General features: G+C 37.9%; 1 protein-coding gene across 4 annotated transcripts in view; it reads left to right on the top strand.

Annotated features, from left to right (window-relative positions):
* The window catches only part of gtf2ird1 (GTF2I repeat domain containing 1), a 29739-nt gene extending 13093 nt beyond the window's left edge, over positions 1–16646 (top strand). For 2 of the 4 annotated variants that reach the window (XM_065284230.2, XM_065284232.2), the window contains exons 4-27: positions 1706–1885; positions 1977–2160; positions 2300–2595; positions 3678–3773; positions 4555–4638; positions 4877–5060; positions 5531–5556; positions 5850–5958; positions 6324–6367; positions 6449–6529; positions 6873–6959; positions 7740–7790; positions 7875–7940; positions 8070–8253; positions 9261–9322; positions 9414–9479; positions 9769–10036; positions 11570–11598; positions 12793–12840; positions 13073–13150; positions 13236–13428; positions 13914–13951; positions 14034–14149; positions 15647–16646. In XM_065284230.2, the coding sequence (XP_065140302.1) occupies positions 1706–1885; positions 1977–2160; positions 2300–2595; positions 3678–3773; positions 4555–4638; positions 4877–5060; positions 5531–5556; positions 5850–5958; positions 6324–6367; positions 6449–6529; positions 6873–6959; positions 7740–7790; positions 7875–7940; positions 8070–8253; positions 9261–9322; positions 9414–9479; positions 9769–10036; positions 11570–11598; positions 12793–12840; positions 13073–13150; positions 13236–13428; positions 13914–13951; positions 14034–14149; positions 15647–15715 (2639 nt within the window). In that variant the 3' untranslated portion in view covers positions 15716–16646. The remainder of the gene's footprint in view (positions 1–1705; positions 1886–1976; positions 2161–2299; positions 2596–3677; positions 3774–4554; positions 4639–4876; positions 5061–5530; positions 5557–5849; positions 5959–6323; positions 6368–6448; positions 6530–6872; positions 6960–7739; positions 7791–7874; positions 7941–8069; positions 8254–9260; positions 9323–9413; positions 9480–9768; positions 10037–11569; positions 11599–12792; positions 12841–13072; positions 13151–13235; positions 13429–13913; positions 13952–14033; positions 14150–15646) is intronic. The other 2 variants (XM_065284234.2, XM_065284233.2) reach the window with 2 other exon arrangements.
* The last annotated feature ends 204 nt before the right edge of the window (positions 16647–16850 follow it).

Below are 16850 nucleotides of genomic sequence, written 5' to 3'. Positions count from 1 at the left end.
AATATACACTTTTAAACCACAACCTCTCGTCTATCTCCGGTCCTGAAAGCGCCAGCACGACCTCACGCAATACGTCATCACATCAAGAGGTCACAGAGGACGAACGCCCCAGTGTTTACAAGTATGGAGAAAGAGGACCGTTCCGACGTTTTTGAATGTGGAATGATACTAATTAATGTCTTTGTGTCTGTTTATTGTTTAAAATGGTCTGCAAATGTGCGTTTCATATATGTAACACGTGACCTTTCTACGTCACTACACATTAACGTGAGGGTGCGCTGGCGCTTTCAGGACCGGAGATAGACGAGAAGTTGTGGTTTAAAAGTGCATTTTTTTTTCTTGTCAAAAATGACAATCGTTTCACTAAATAAAACTCTTATGCCTCGTTTGGGATTGTTTAGAGTCCTTTGAAACTCAGTTGAAAAAAAACTGTTAAGTGTTGAGTTAAGTATTAAATGTTGGGTTCTATTAAAGTCCATTAAAATGAGAAAAATCCTGCAATGTTTTCCTCAAAAAACATAATTTCTTCTCGACTGAACAAAGAAAGACATCAATATTTTGGATGACATGGTGGTGAGTAAATTATCTGGATTTTTTTAAGAAAATTGACTAATCCTTAAATGTCAAAAAACTTTATTTACACCTGTGTCATTAACAGAATGCAGCAGACACACTCACCTTAACATTTTCTATAAATTCCTTATCCTGGTACAAACAGTCTTGTCAAAACACAGCAGTCAGACGGGGAACTTCTTTAATAATTCTTGGAATTTATTTGTCAAAAAGAACTGAGAGAATGTGTTCTGTAAATATTACAAATGAAATCCAAAATACTTACTTTTATTTAAGGTTTACAAAACAAATCCAGTTAGTCACTGAATACACCAAAACAAATGAGGAACATGTATGTATATCGTCAATGACGGACAGCAAAATCGGCGGATATCAACAAGGTTTTCAGCGGATATCTGTGGGCGCAGGTTCCGTGCGGGACTGTTCATGCTTAATGAGCTTCTGCGACCATTTTGCTTTACAAAGACAGTAAATGACCGGTGTTATAAGGTCCATCTGGAACTTATTTACAGTGCTGATAAACAAGGGATGATGGCTAGCGGATGCTGCTAGTTTGAAGGAAACTATTTCAACCACGCTGTAGATATATGCAGACACAACAGACTTAAGCTATTCAAATGGCAAATTAGGAAGAAGCTTGTAAAAAAAAAGTAAAGGAATAGTTCACGTAATAATAGGAAAATTCTCTCGACCCATCCCAGAAGTACTTGTATAAGACTTCATTTTTGTTCAGTTGATCACAAAAATGTTTTATTAAAGTGCTGTCATGTTATCGTGTTATCCACCTTTTTAACAAGATGCAAGATGAGATTTGAGTACTACATTTTAAATCGATAAAGTCAAATCTCTTGTGACTTATTGTCATTTGCACGTTTCAGCACGAGACACGTGAGAACCAATAAGATTTATTGTTATTATCTTGGGGCTTGGAGTGAGTAAATATGACATTTATATGACATAAATACATTTAAACACAAGATTCACACTGTTTTTTTAGACACTATTCCTGTCTGGCCATTCTCTTTGGTCGGATTCAGTCACCACATATAGCGCAACTGACATGAAGCTGTCTATTCTCAAATTTTTTGTTAGTAGTTTCCACAGAAGTCAGTGATTTTTTTTCTCTCAACAGAAGCGTCTTGTCTTCAAGCATTAACTTCAGCAAACTCCCACGCTAAAGCTCCTGATGTGGACTGCAGTAGGACAGGCAAAGACTGCAGCCAGCAGGCCAGACCGAGAAACTTAACAGACTCTCACTCCAACATCTTCGTCTTGAGGAAGATGGTGGAGGAGGTTTTCAGCGTGCTATACAGTAAGAACCCACCTGCCGCATTTTCTTCGAGTTCTTCATATTGAATGTGACCGAAAAAAAGAGTTATGCCATGAAATGTTATGTGTTTTAGGTGAGGCTGTTGGGAAGAGCAGCCTGGTCCCTGTGCCTTATGACTGGATTCTTAAGGATCCCAGCTCGGTGGTTGCCTACGGTCTTCCTGACGGTGTAACTTTGAGAAAGCCTTCGGAATACGACACCAAGACTTTAATGAAGATCTTGGAACAAAGTAACCGAATTCGCTTTATAGTAAAAAGGTCAGTCGTGCAATTTCATTTTGATTTATTACAAAGCTCTGGCATTTGGAATCGTGACACGGCTAAAATTGTTCCTGTATGACAAATTGTGTATTTTTCATTTGCAATATGCTGTATTTTCATGCGTTTTGTTTTATAGAACACCAGAGGAACCCTCACGGGATGCCAAATCCTGTCCGGAAGTCAACCATCACTCTTCGACCTCAAAAAGCTTAAGCAACCACGCCACTGTTAAAACCTCCATCCAGGAAGTGTCTGCTAGCAACTCAATGCTCTCCAGCTTCCTGTACGGCATGCCCATGTCCTCCCAACCCCACCCAGACAGCAAGATGGACCTAAAGCCCACATCACTGCACAGCGTAGGTAAAGAGAGGCTGGGCATGTGGGCACCCGCTGATGAGAAAGTCGTGCAGGCCAAGGAATGTGCTGACAATGGTACGTTTTTTTAGCTGTTTGTTATTTATGGTTCCCACGGGTCCTTGAAATCCTTGAAAGTTTGTAATTCTGGGGGGAAAAATTCAAAGCGCTGGGAAGTTTTTAAAATATACATACATAGATACAGGTCATTGAAAGTGCTTGAATCTATTTTATGCAATAAGTTTAAAAAAAAAAAAAAAGATTCCCTGTGTAGTGTAGGATAATATCATAAAATTTCTAAACTGTTCGTTTTAAATGCTTATATCTTCTGTATGTGAATGTTGATACCAAAATGCTTTTTTGCATAGTTGTGTTTGACACATGAAAACGTCTCGGGTTACGTATGTAACTGTTGTTCCCTGAGAAGGGAACGAGACGCTGCGTCTCCCTTGCCATACTTCCTGCGTCCCTGTAACGCAATATTTCAGATAGCGATATACTTCCTGTCTCCCGCATCACCCTGTTTTTGTCATTAAGCCTCACCATTGGTTGAATTTGATATACACATTCAGTCGCACTTACCCCTGGAGGGTCCCCAAAGTGTCACTGCATTGACGCAGCGCGAGTTCCCTCAAAAGGGAACTGTAACAATGTATCTTTAAAGGTAACACGATGTAACCTTGCTCTTACTTGAAATGTCTCCCCACATTCAGTCCTTGAATTTGAGGGTATTGGACTTGGAAAGTCCTTGAAAGGTCTTTGAATTTGAAGTTAACTAAGGTGTGGGAACCCTGGGTCCAGTGGTCGGACTCGGGTCTAATTTTCTCGGGTTTGTCTCGGGTCGGGTCTTTCTTTTAAAAGATTATTTATGCATGTCGATTTGGGTAGGGTAGTTCTTTTGGACCGGAGAACTATAAGCTACTTTGGGTAAAAGTGTCTACCAAATGCTTAGTAAATGTAAAGTAATGTACTTGCAATGTTGTAGTGTTGTAAACTAAAGCCTACTTAAACATAAATGGATTAGTCCACCCTAACTTCCTGTTTTAATAAGAAATGCATTTTATGGGGTCTTTAGTATAATATCATACATAACTGCTGAAGCATATGGAAATCATTCTCGTTTACATGCTTGTATCTAAGACCCTGTATGTCTCTTGCAGGCGAGCGAATAGGGCTGGCAGGAGATATCGCCCAGAACCCTCCCAGCATCCACGTCTCCAAGCGCCTTCTGTTCTCTATAGTGCATGAAAAATCAGGTGGGCGACAGACTGCACACACACTATAACAGCGTCTGGCCAATGACACGACTGGGCTTCATTTCAGGGGCTTTTATGGGGCGCAAGCAATGTGCCTCATGAACCTAGGACAGGATGCAAGTTTGTTAGAAATCTGTTATGAAATCATAAAAAATTTTTTGTTATGGCTTCAAGAAAGCACTAATAAAACTAAAGTGGACATTTCATGAAAATCTGACTTTTTTAACATGTTATAATAAATTATCTATGTGATATTTTGAGGTAGAACATCACATACATACAATGAGGACACCAAAGATTTATTTCACATTGTTCAAAAATGTCCCTTTTAATATAATACACATACAGTAATATCGTTTTTAATTTACTGAAGAAATTATGCAAATCAAAAAAACTTGCAATGTCTTTGCACTACACATGTTGTGGCATTAAACCAGTTGGGTGGTTAGTGAATAACTTATAGTACCGTACACAAAAACTTGTTTATTAAATTGATCTTTTAGTAAATAAATGTGTGTATTAAAAGATAAGATGTAGTAGTACGAGACACAAAGTCTGGTCTAATCCTGGCAGTACGGGTGATAGTAATGGGACTTTAGCCAGGTCACCTGGGTTTCAAACTTCTGTTCCTCACAAAAAACAGCATGAACTCTTCAGTCACTGTAGAGAGTCAAGACCTGCATTAATTGTCTAACATACTTGTAATAAACTATGCGTTTAGTTGAGATTGTGGTATTTTTGTTTAGCCACATGATTATAATTTTAAATATTTTGTGCTCAGAAAAATACGACTCATTTATCAGGGAGACAGAGGACATCAACACACTTCGCGAATGTGTTCAGATCCTCTTCAACAGCAGATATGGTGAGTTATAGCAGGAATGCAAAAACACATACAGCTATACAATACATAACCGCATGTTGATGATAAACAGCCATTAAAGGTGAATTGTGTCCATTTTAATTTAAAAGTAAGCCAGGTAAGCCTCAGCCTTGTTTGGCTGACCAATGGCAGAAGCATATTTGCATGCTTATAGGACAGACATGACACAATTTGCCTTGAACTTCTAATCTGAATTAAGCCCTTGACTTGTTCGATTTAGCTGAAGCATTAGGCTTGGATCACATGGTTCCTGTGCCATACCGAAAAATCGCCTGTGATCCCGAGGCGGTAGAAATCATTGGAATTCCAGACAAGATTCCCTTCAAAAGACCATGCACTTACGGAGTGCCTAAACTCAAACGGATCCTGGAGGAAAGGCACGGGATCCGCTTTGTTGTTAAAAGGTGAAAAGCTTTTTTTTAAAAGTATTTTAAGTGTTTTTTCTTTAATATTAAGATGATGAATATAGCAATTTTTGTGATGCGATTTGTAGCTCCCCAAATTTCTGACGACGATGTAAGATTTAATTACTGATAAACTTACATTTTTTGTCATGTAATTAACTGTGAGGCTCATTGAAATGAAATCCAGACATTGGTGTTGGATATACAGAGTTTTTAATTTGCTTCATAAGAAAGAAAAAAACGTCTAGCTGTCTTTGCCATCTGGCGGAGTAGCGCGAGGCATCCGAAGTGGAGCGTCATGCTGGTTGTGGTAACCGCTGCCATACACGAGCCAGCATGAGGCCGCTGATTTGGCGTAATGAGGAAATCTCCTGCTGCTCGGCACCAGACATGCGTAGACAGCATTGTAGCGTTTCAATATGTTACAAGTGAAATCACAAGAACTAACGCTTACATTTTATCTCCCGCAGAATGTTTGACGAACGCATTTTTACGGGTGAGTATTTCCTAAACAAATCTGATACAGTTGTATACGGAAACTTCCTGCATTTTTCAGCATCAACAATAATCACAAGTCATTTAAAAAAAATTATGTATGAAAAATCTCTCATTCCTTTTCTTTTAGTTAATACTTCATTTTAAATCCTGTTAAAGGCGGGGTGCATGATCCTCTGAAAGACAATGTTGACATTTGAATCCAATTTTTTTTTGTTTTTAATCATGCACCCGGCCTTTAAAGTGTTAGAGACTGTAATGTTAAACTTTTGATTTTTTCACATACTTTGTTAGCTGCTGGTAAAGTAAAAGAGGACGGGCTCACCCCTGAGGACTGTTTTCCAGATGGGCTCAGGGTACCAAGCTCCTCACTAGAGCTGATCAGCAACACTCACAGTAGCAGGTACGGGATCTCCTTCCCCATTATAACAAAAAGACCGTGTCAGCATGTTCTTACAGTGCATTCGTATTGTCCTGTAGGGGTGCCATGAAGATTCACCAACTGGATATTTATTGTCTGTAAATACCCTAGAAGGGCAATGTGACCCTGTTTGTAAAATCCAGGCTAAAGTGTCGTAATCTAATATTGAGATCATGAGCATTTTAATTTTCACTCATCCATTGGCCTTACTCGGTCAACAATATCAAGGTTATATTTTCACAGCCTGTCCTTTTATGTACAAAACATTAAATCTTAAAAATTATATGATATGTAACCTTTCATATGCCAGAATCTGATGAAATGCTTGCATATGTTTCCTGTTTCAGATCGACTAGCTCTTGTGTCAGCCCTTTGGCTGAATGTGAAGCTGGTAGGTTGGCAAAATGACCCTTTCATTGTTAAAACGAGTTTTGGCTGTAATTCATGGTTATATAAGTGTGTTATTTTTCAGGGCCATCTGGGGACTGTCTAACCATGAAAAAGATCAAAACAGAACCCCCCGATGGTGAAATCATCCAGGTGACGGTGCCAGGTATGTACAGTCCCCCAGTCCAGACAAGAAGCTCATGCTGACAGTTGTTAGGTCATGACTTGGCATTATCAATTCAAATACTGGTGGCTTAAACCATCTCCCTCCTATTTCCATAAGCATTTTTATAAGTAAGGGGATTTCTAAGTGGGCCATTGACACAAAATTTCCACTAGATGTAGCCATCAAGCCAAATATTCCTACGAAGAAATCAGAACATTTAAGTATACAAGTTGAGTCATAATAAGTCAATAGCCCACTTAGAAATCCACTTACTGATAAAAATGCTGTACATGGCTTTCAAATACTACATCATATACCCTTCTTCCCTCTTATTTCTACTCAGAGTCAAATGCTTCTACAGAGGAGCCGAGCGAGCCTCAAGCTGAACGGGTGACCCCCGACCTCTGTCATCAATTGGAGCCTGCAGCAGGTAACAGCATCTCTGTCTATCTGCTTATGTGTCTGGACATAGCCCCTCCAGACGGCCACATCCATCTTCCCTCTTGGCTCTAGGGGGAACGTAGATAATCCCAAACACATGACATATCTTTAAGATAACGCTCTCCGATTTTTCATCCAGTACCAAATCCCTTAGCCCACTGCAGTCCACACCACACTCCCATTTGTCATTTTAACCACTTTTTATAAAGTAAAACTAGTAAGATTAGAGTTTTTCATTTCTTATTTCAACTCCAAACCGAATACCCCAAACCTACCCGATCAGTAGCCAAACCTGTGCTCTATGGTGTGCTAGTTCTCCCTCTGAAACAAACCCAAACTGCCCACGTAGATCCCCAGTTTTAGCTTCCTTATATAGTCATATACTGAGAGTTGATATGAACACTCAACTGAAGTGGTGCATATTTTTAATTTATTTCATTTCAAGATAAACAGTTTTTATGGAAAATATAAAAAATATTAAAGGTTCTGTCCTCCAGGCCTGGAAAAGTCGTAGTGCGTTGAAGTGTTCATAGTGACTCACAGTTTTTGCGCATTTTGACTCATAATTAATGATACTCGTTACATTTGTTATGTTGAAGTCTGCATTACACAAATGGTCACTGGAGTAAACCCCCAGGTGAGTTGAATCATCACAACATCTCCAGCAAAGCGTATGGAAAGCACATGTTCTTCATCAAATCATACATGTGGGAATACTTCCCATGCACTACGCGGATACTAACGCTACATTCCGCTTGTATCTCTGCAGAAGATTTAGCGCCTAAATCTACACCGCAAGGGCTCAAAAGAGCTGTTGAAGGTAAAACTCAATTTTTTTAAAGATCGCTCTAGTTTGTCTTCAGATATTATGGACTGTTGGTGTGATTGTCCTCCGTTTCCCCAGAAGACATCGGAGAGATGATCCTTCAGCTGAGAAAGCAGGTGGAGAGCCTGTTCAACTCCAAGTACAGTGAGTCACAGACTTTCCAATCAAATTACAAATGTTCCGGTTATATTTATCCAACCAATCAGATTCATTCAGGTTAAATATACACAAGTAATGTGCAGATTTCTTATTGAGTCATGTGTCTCACTGTAGGTGAGGCTGTTGGTCTGCCCGAGCCGGCAAAAGTGCCATACTCAAAGTTCCAGATGTATCCGGATGACCTGTACATCACAGGGTTGCCAGAGGGAATGACTTTTCGAAGACCAAACTGTTTCGGGGCAGCAAAACTGCGCAAGATTCTTGCCGCCAGCACTCAGATCAAGTTTGTTATAAAGAAGTGAGTACTTTTAAGAAAAGGTCCGGGTTTTAACCATTTTTAGCATCCCAAATTATATCACTTTCTATCTTCAATTGAACACAAATGATACATTTTTTGTGGTGGACAAACGATTAATCGCGATTAATCGAATAAAAAATAAAAGTGAGAAATGTTGGCCCATATTGATAGGATAGCATCTTGCAGTTGATGGAGATTTGTGGGATGCACATCCAGGGCACGAAGCTCCCGTTCCACCACATCCCAAAGATGCTCTATTGGGTTGAGATCTGGTGACTGTGGGGGCCATTTTAGTACAGTGAACTCATTGTCATGTTCAAGAAACCAATTTGAAATAAGTCATTATTGCATTATCCTTTTGGAAGTAGCCATCATAGGATGGGTACATGGTGGTCATAAAGGGATGGACATGGTCAGAAACAATGCTCAGGTAGGCCGTGGCATTTAAATGATGACCAATTGGCACTAAGGGGACTAAAGTGTGCCAAGAAAACATCCCCCACACCATTACACCACCAGCCTGCACAGTGGTAACAAGGCATGATGGATCAATGTTCTCATTCTGTTTATGTCAAATTCAGACTCTACCATCTTAATGTCTCAACAAAAATCGAGACTCATGAGACCAGGCAACATTTTTCCAGTCTTCAACTGTCCAATTTTGTTGAGCTCGTGCAAATTGTAGCCTCTTTTTCCTATTTGTATTGGAGATGAGTGGTACCTGGTGGGGTCTTCTGCTGTTGTAGCCCTTCCGCCTCAAGGTTGTGCGTGTTGTGGATTCACAAATGCTTTGCTGCATACCTCGGTTGTAATGAGTGGTTATTTCAGTCAAAGTTGCTCAGCTTGAATCAGTCGGCCCATTCTCCTCTGATCTCTAGCATCAACAAGGCATTTTCCCCCACAGGACTGCCATATACTGGATGATTTTCCCTTTTCATGTATATATATATATATATTTTTTTTTTTCTCACTGTCTTTGCTTACCATGCTTTTTCTTTCTTCTTCAGGCCAGAATTGTTGACAGAACAGGTTAAACATGAGGGTCTCTCTAAATCAACCTCTGATTCAGGTGAACACTTTATTCTCCCAAATGATCAAAACCAAAGACATTAATTGCAATAACCAAAGTATCTATATGCTCATTTTGATTAAATGTTCAGCAGATACTGAATCCAAAGACCAATCTGATGACCCTGGCCCAGCCTCCAAGAGACCAGGATTCTCCGGTAACACCCTTATAAAGTAGTATATACAAATAATGTGACCGTATTTTAGCTTAAAAGGACAGTTCATCCAAATATTACAATTATGTCAAAATTTCTAAAGTAGATGTTATGCATCAGATTTGTGAATGATGGTCCCAGTCACCATTTACACATTCCTCCCTTGTGCTTCTGAGAAGGAGGTTTGAAATAAACTGTAAAACTTCAACCCCCATAAACCCCACAAATGTAAGTGGATTTCCTTCTATCACTCACTAAACCTTTGGCATGTGTATGATTGCTCTTCCCACAGACAGTTTAGAGGCCAAGCTCTCCCGTATCGACTTGGCGAACACACTGCGAGAGCAAGTCCAAGACCTGTTCAACAGGAAGTACGGCGAGGCACTGGGCATTAAGTATCCTGTGCAAGTGCCTTACAAGAGGATCAAGAGTAACCCCGGCTCAGTGATTATTGAGGGCCTGCCCCCTGGCATCCCCTTCAGAAAGCCCTGCACCTTCGGCTCACAGAATCTCGAGAGGATATTAGCCGTGGCAGACAAGATTTCTTTCAGCATTACAAGGTGAAGACCTGCACCAAGTTTCTGGAGTTTGTGAGCTTCTAACTTTGATTTGAGAAAAAGAGAAGATATAAAAATATATAAAAGAAGAAATATAAATATAAAACCTTCCACAAATAGGGCGCAAAAAATACTATTAATATTTAACAAATATTATTTAACAATATTGATATTTATATAATATAAACACTATAAATATTAAAAAAAAATTATATTAAAGGGCTCATGAACTGTGCTTTTTTATATTTTATTAAGTTCCCTGAGTTGTACTTATAAAATGACTAAAGTTGCATTCTGAAAAAACATACAAATTTAAGTAATTTGTGGCCTTTTCCACCGTTTTTTGGGTAGAAATAAACCTACACTGTGATGTCATGCATACATACTCTGATGTTCATTTTACATCATTTTTTTCTGAAGAACGATTACATAAATGCTTTTGTTATTGATAAAGAGGCCGTTTTAAGCTATGAAACTTGCATGTATTATTGATACCAAAACCTCTTAACTCTTTCACCGCCAGCGTTTTTAAAAAAAGTTGCCAGCCAGCGCCAGCGTTTTTCATGATTTTCACCAAAGTTTAATGCCTTCCAGAAAATGTTCTTCTTTAAATATATAAACATACAATATACCAAATGAAAGAACAGACCCTCTGCTTTCAAAAAAAAAAAAACCGTTTTATCCTACCTTCAGTGGTTCTTTTGTAATCAGCTTTTGAATATGGGTAGGTTTCTGCAAAAACACCACATTTTGAGCAAAAAGCAGAGATAATTCCATTTTTCATAGAGATCCCATTCAGAGCGATCTTTAAAACAGACACGGACATGCAGCCGCTTGCCATAGGGCAATACTTCTGGGTTTAAAAAGTTGCGGAAGGGCCCACCTGGTGGATAATAGCGGTATTGCGGAAAGACGGAAAATCTCATCATTGGCGGGGAAGCGTTTTCTCTTAATTGACGAGATATCTCGTCAATGGCGGTGAAAGAGTTAAAGATCAAGCAAAATTTGATTTCTCAGTTCTTGACTCCTTTAACTCTTTCCCTGCCAGTGTTTAAAAAAAAGATACCAGCCAGCACCAGCATTTTTATGATTTTCACAAAAGTTGAATGCCTTCCAGAAAATGTTCTTCTTTAAATATCTAAACATCAAATGAAAGAAGAGACCCTCTGCTTTCAAACAAAAAACAACTTTGTTCTCTTTTTATCACCTCTCAAATATGGGTAGGTTTCTTAAAAAATACCACATTTTTAGCAAAAAGCTAAGATAATTGCATTTTTGTGGAGGACTTTTGATAGGGATCAGATTCAGAGTGATGATTAAAACATACACAGCGTTTAAACTGTTTGTCCTAAGGGAATACTTCCAGGGTTTATAAGTTGGGAAAGAGTGCAACGTGGTGGATAATAGCAAAAATACAGATTGCCGGAAAAACTCGTTATTGACAGGGAAGCGTTTTCTCTGGTGGAGAAAGAGTTAACTATAGTATACTGTATTTGTCGAGTTTAAGATTATTAAATGTTTTTTCTGTCTTTTTAGGCCTTTCCAAGGACTCATTCCAAAGCCAGGTGCGGATGTATATTTTACATTTGCTGCCATTTTTTTGCTTTTCTGTATTTTGATTTAGTTAAGTGAAATATAAAGCTTTCTCACACTTTATTTACTTTTATGCCATTCCAGATTATTTAAAAGAACACTCCACTTTTTTTGAAAATATACTCTTTTCCCAGCTCCCCTAGAGTTAAACATTTGATTTTTACAGTTTTGAAATCCATTCGGGTCTGGCGCTAGCACTTTTAGCATAGCTTAGCATAATCCATTGAATCTGATTAGAACATTAGCATGGTGCTCAAAAATAACCTAAGAGTTTAGACATTTTTCCTATTTAAAACTTGACTCTTCTGTAGTTACATCGTGCTTTAAGACTGACGGAAAATTGAAGCGATTTTCTAGGCAGATATGGCTAGGAAGTATACTTTCATTCTGGCGTATTAATCAAGGACTTTGCTGCCGTACCATGGCTGCAGGAGGCGTAGTGATATTACGCACTGCGTAAAAATAGTCCTCTGCTATTGAAAGTTACTAAGGGGACTATTTTCGGCTGCTGTGTAATATCATTGCGCCTCCTGCAGGCATGTTACATCAGCAAAGTCCTTGATTATTACGCCAGAATGAGAGTATAGTTCCTAGCTATATTTGCCTAGAAAATCGCAACTTTCAATTTTCTGTCGGTCTTAGTACACAATGTCACTACAGAAGACTCAAGTTTTAAATAGGAAAAATATCGAAACTCTTTGGTTATTTTTTTAGTGCGATTCAAATGTTCTAATCAGATTCAATAGATTATGCTAAGCTATGCTAAAAGTGGTAGCGCCAGAACCAGAGATCAGCTGAATGGATTCCAAAAATGGTAAAAATCAAACGTTTAACTCTAGGGGAGCTAAAAAAATTAGCATTTTCCAAAAAAGTGGAGTGTCCCTTTAAATAATAATTCATATTTTTGAAACAAAACAATATCTTTGTAAGAGAAAAATAATAATATTTTAAGCTTATTTAGATTATTTTGCATATTCATCTGGTAAACATACAGATGTAAATAATGTCAAATTGGTTTATTGGTTCTTGCATGTCTTATGCAATATAACAAATGCAATATGAGAAAAGATTTTTTCTATTTAATATTTGGGTGAACTGTTTCTTTAAATACTCACTGAATTTATTCTGTCACTCACATTCATACCAAAATGTTTTCTATTTGACAGCACCTCGAAGAATAACCATATTGAAGAAAGGTTACACACCAATAAATGGTAATAATCATTTATTATAAAAAAGGCCTTTTTTGACGATTAAGGCACACCAACATTTTACATTAGAAGATATATAAACCAAATAGTATCCACAAATAAATAATGCTAGATATTTTCCCAAAATATTTTTAGTTTACACAGGTGTCTGTCAGTTTCAGTCCTTATGTTTGATTAGTGTATAGCACAAAAGGGTTGTTTAAGTCTAAAATCTGTTTGTATCGTTGCACAACAGAAGAAGATGAGGCCAATCGAATGGGAGAGAAAGTTATATTAAGGGAACAAGTCAAAGAGCTCTTCAATAAGAAATACGGTACGCCAGTTCTATTAATTTCCTCTTTCTATGTACACTTTATTTATAGTTTCTGATGCTCGGATTGTAAATGTCTTGTGTTCAGGTGAAGCTTTGGGTCTGGACCGCTCAGTCCTCGTTCCGTATAAATTAATCCGTGCTAATCCCGGCTCAGTGGAAGTGTCTGGACTTCCAGATGATATTCCCTTCAGGAATCCAAATACTTTCGACATAATTCGGTTGGAAAAAATTTTGCAAGCCCAAGATGAAATCACCTTCAATATCAAAACCCCATTACAGTAAGTTTTTGAACAATAACGTTTTTATTGCACCGTAGACACAGATACAAGAAACACTGCATTCCTTAGTAAAATTGTAGAGCAATAAAGTAGCAGCACGAAGGCCATGGGTTTGATTTCCACAGAACACAGATATTGATAAACCAGTGGTTCCCAAAAATGGGGGCCTGAGATGTGCCAGGGGGGCCCCAGTTTGATGACATTTTATAAAATACATTAATTTGTCATGAATTCTGTGTAATTAAACCAAAAAATAAGCCTAGTAACTAACAACACTACTTTGTATAACTTAATATGTTTAGTTTAATTAAAATGTTACATTTTAGTACTAGTTTTTGTCATAATTTTTTTTGAGGGGCCGCGAAGGAATGCACTGTACACAAAAGTTTGAGAACCACTGTGATAAACATGTATAGCTTGAATAAGTCACACACACAAGATTTGTTTGACATGTATGATCTCATTGATGTTGTTTTTTTGTTTAGACCTTTTACAGAATTGTGTACCCAGTCTTGTAACACAGGTAAGAATCATTTACATTTTTGGTGTGTTTACCTAAAAAAGAAGTCATTTGTTCCTACATAAATGTTTCGTTCCTCTTCCAGAAGCTACGGAAGCATCCACCAATCGACGCAAACGTAAACGAGTACTTGATAGCAGTCGAGCGTCAGTGCCCACCGGAACAGACTCGGCACTATCAACCAATCAGATTCCTGTCATGGTATGCAAACAATTATGCAAGTTATTTTTAAAAGTTCAGATTCAAAAGCCGCTAAATGACACCTCTGTCGATATTGATATTAACCAAATGCTATTGGCACGTATTATATGTTCATCAAATACTTTTCGCTTTAATTCTGCTTAATCTCGGCCTCAAGCCATTCAGAAATAACGGTTTGTTGGCAAAATCCATTAGTCAAGTCCCTTTTTCAGCCAAGACGAATGTAAAACGACGGTAGGTAACATTCAAACTTGGGTCCCTTGTGAGTACTTGGACCTGAATACAACACGAAGGCTACAGCGCCCCCTGATGTGTGGTTCAGTTTCTTAATTTTTACATTTTGAATTCTGACTATCATCATTTGCAGTGTTTCTAAAGTTGCATCTTTAGTAATTTGTCTTGTCCAAAAAAGTGGATTTTTTGCATGCACTTAGTGGGTTTTGCAGCGAAAGAAAGTCACATTTGTTAAATACCAGTGAAAAATACAACTAAAGGGGCATTTGGGAAAATAACGCATTTCAATTAATGACTAATAACCTTTTCATTGTCATTAACTCATTCCCCGCCAGGCATTTTTTTGAAAAGTTGCCCGCCAGATTTTTTTGTGATTTTCACAAACGTTTCACAAAATGCCTTTTAGAAAAATTTTCTTCTAAAAATATATAAACATACAAATATATCAAATGAAAGAACAAACCCTCTGCTTTCAAACAAACAAACAAAATGGGAAAAAAAGTTTTATCCCATCTAAAAAAAAATGTCTCTGCTTATAAACTCTTAAATATCGGTATTTTTCCTAAAAAAATATTTTTTTTTTCAAAAAGCTGAAATAATTGCATTTTTGTGAAGGAATTTTGTTAAAGATCAGATTCAGAACGATTATCAAAACATACACATAGTTTAAAATTAGTAAATAACGTTTTTGCTTTAGTTTTTTTATAAATTGGGTAAGTGGATAATGTAGTGGATATTATATCGCGATATTATAATTAGGGCTGGGACTTTAACGCGTTAATTAGGATTAATTAATTACACAAAAAATAACCCACGTCACCCTGTCTTTGTCGTTAAGCCTCACCATTGGTTGAATTTGATATACACATTCAGACGCACTTACCCCTGGAGGCGTCCCCAAAGTGTCACCTCAGTGACACAGCACGAGTTCCCTCAAAAGGGAACTGTAACAATGTATCTTAAAAGGTAACACGATGTAACCTTGCTCTCACTTGAAATGTGTCCCCACATTTAGTCCTTGAATTTGAGGGTATTGGACCTGAAAAGTCCTTGAAAGGTCCTTAAATTTTAAGTTAACTAAGGTGTGGGAACCCTGAAAAGATTACCATTTTGATAAAAGATTACGAAGACCATTTACTATAGTAACTTGAACCGTTTTCTCACAGTAAGACCAGGACCGGGGTCTGTTGCCATAAAAGTGTGATATTTCATGAGTGTAAAGATGTTAAATGTGCTCACAATCTCTTATTCTCTGTTTTTTAGCAGTGGCCTATGTACATGGTGGACTACAGCGGAGTGAATGTTCAAGTTCCCAGCAAAGTCAAATACTAAAGAACTGTCTGATGAGGACCTGCAACATTAAAGGACCTTTTTTAAACTTGACAATACTGAATGCTAAATTCAGCTTTCTCCAGTGTTGCGATCCAGCAGCGACCCGCACGTTAAGACACGTGCGTGACGGCAGATCTGTAGTGTGAACTGTAGGATGCAGTCGTTTCCGAATGAAGTGCTAAAGATGGAGAAAAATCCCAGCATTAAATCAGATACTCTGCCAGTGCTTTATTTCTCAAAGAGGAGTGTTTCTTGTAAAAGGAGTGGCCGTTATTATTATCGCATACAAGATAAAGTATATTGCATTGCCTCCAGGACTTGTTATAGGAGGTCCCGGACACAATCATGGTTAAACAACCATCTCATAAAGAATGGGATTTGTCTTGTCCCAAATATGACTAATCATTCTTGGGATACACAGCCTTGTTTGGTGCCAAGAGCTCGTGCTGCATATAGTACGACTCGTGTAGTTAACCGAATCTGACGCCTTGCAAATGTTTGTATTGTTATTTATTTATTTATTGAAATAAAAACTTGTATATGCAGGGAATGTAAACTACCACGTATTCAGTATACGGCGGAAAATACTGAATGACAAGACTAACGACGCTTAAAACAACTAGCTATTGTATGTATTCCGAGAGAAACCTTCGCTTTAGGTTTCAGTATCTCGAGTTGGAGTGTCCTAACACGATAGCACTAACTTAAATTCAATTGAGAGACTTTTTGTATTATTTTAGCTTTGTAAGTTCATCTTAAGTTCATTAAACTTAACGGCAAGGTGAGGTGAGGAGAAACCATCATGAATGTATTGTTCGTCTGAGAAAGAATGCTATAATGTTACTCTGTAATGACTGTCTCTGGAATCGCCAGTATTTATATGCTGTACCTTAATGCCATTTAGGCCTTTCAAATAAAATGTGCTGCCTTGCGTTTATTGATTTATTTGTGTGATTGTGCTTGGTTGCCTTTATCCAATGAGAGACATCTTGAATAATGTTGCAGTGCATTTCTGTGTATTAAGCATTCCTTATTTAGTAGTGTTATTTGGAAATACAGTTTTATATATAAGCTCTTTATGAGGCACTTATATAGTTAAAATAATACATGAATGTTTCAGAAACCTCAGATTATC

The sequence above is a fragment of the Paramisgurnus dabryanus genome, chromosome 5, assembly GCF_030506205.2.
Source record: "Paramisgurnus dabryanus chromosome 5, PD_genome_1.1, whole genome shotgun sequence".
Lineage (NCBI taxonomy): Eukaryota > Metazoa > Chordata > Actinopteri > Cypriniformes > Cobitidae > Paramisgurnus > Paramisgurnus dabryanus.
This window is presented reverse-complemented; position numbering and strand designations above follow the sequence as displayed.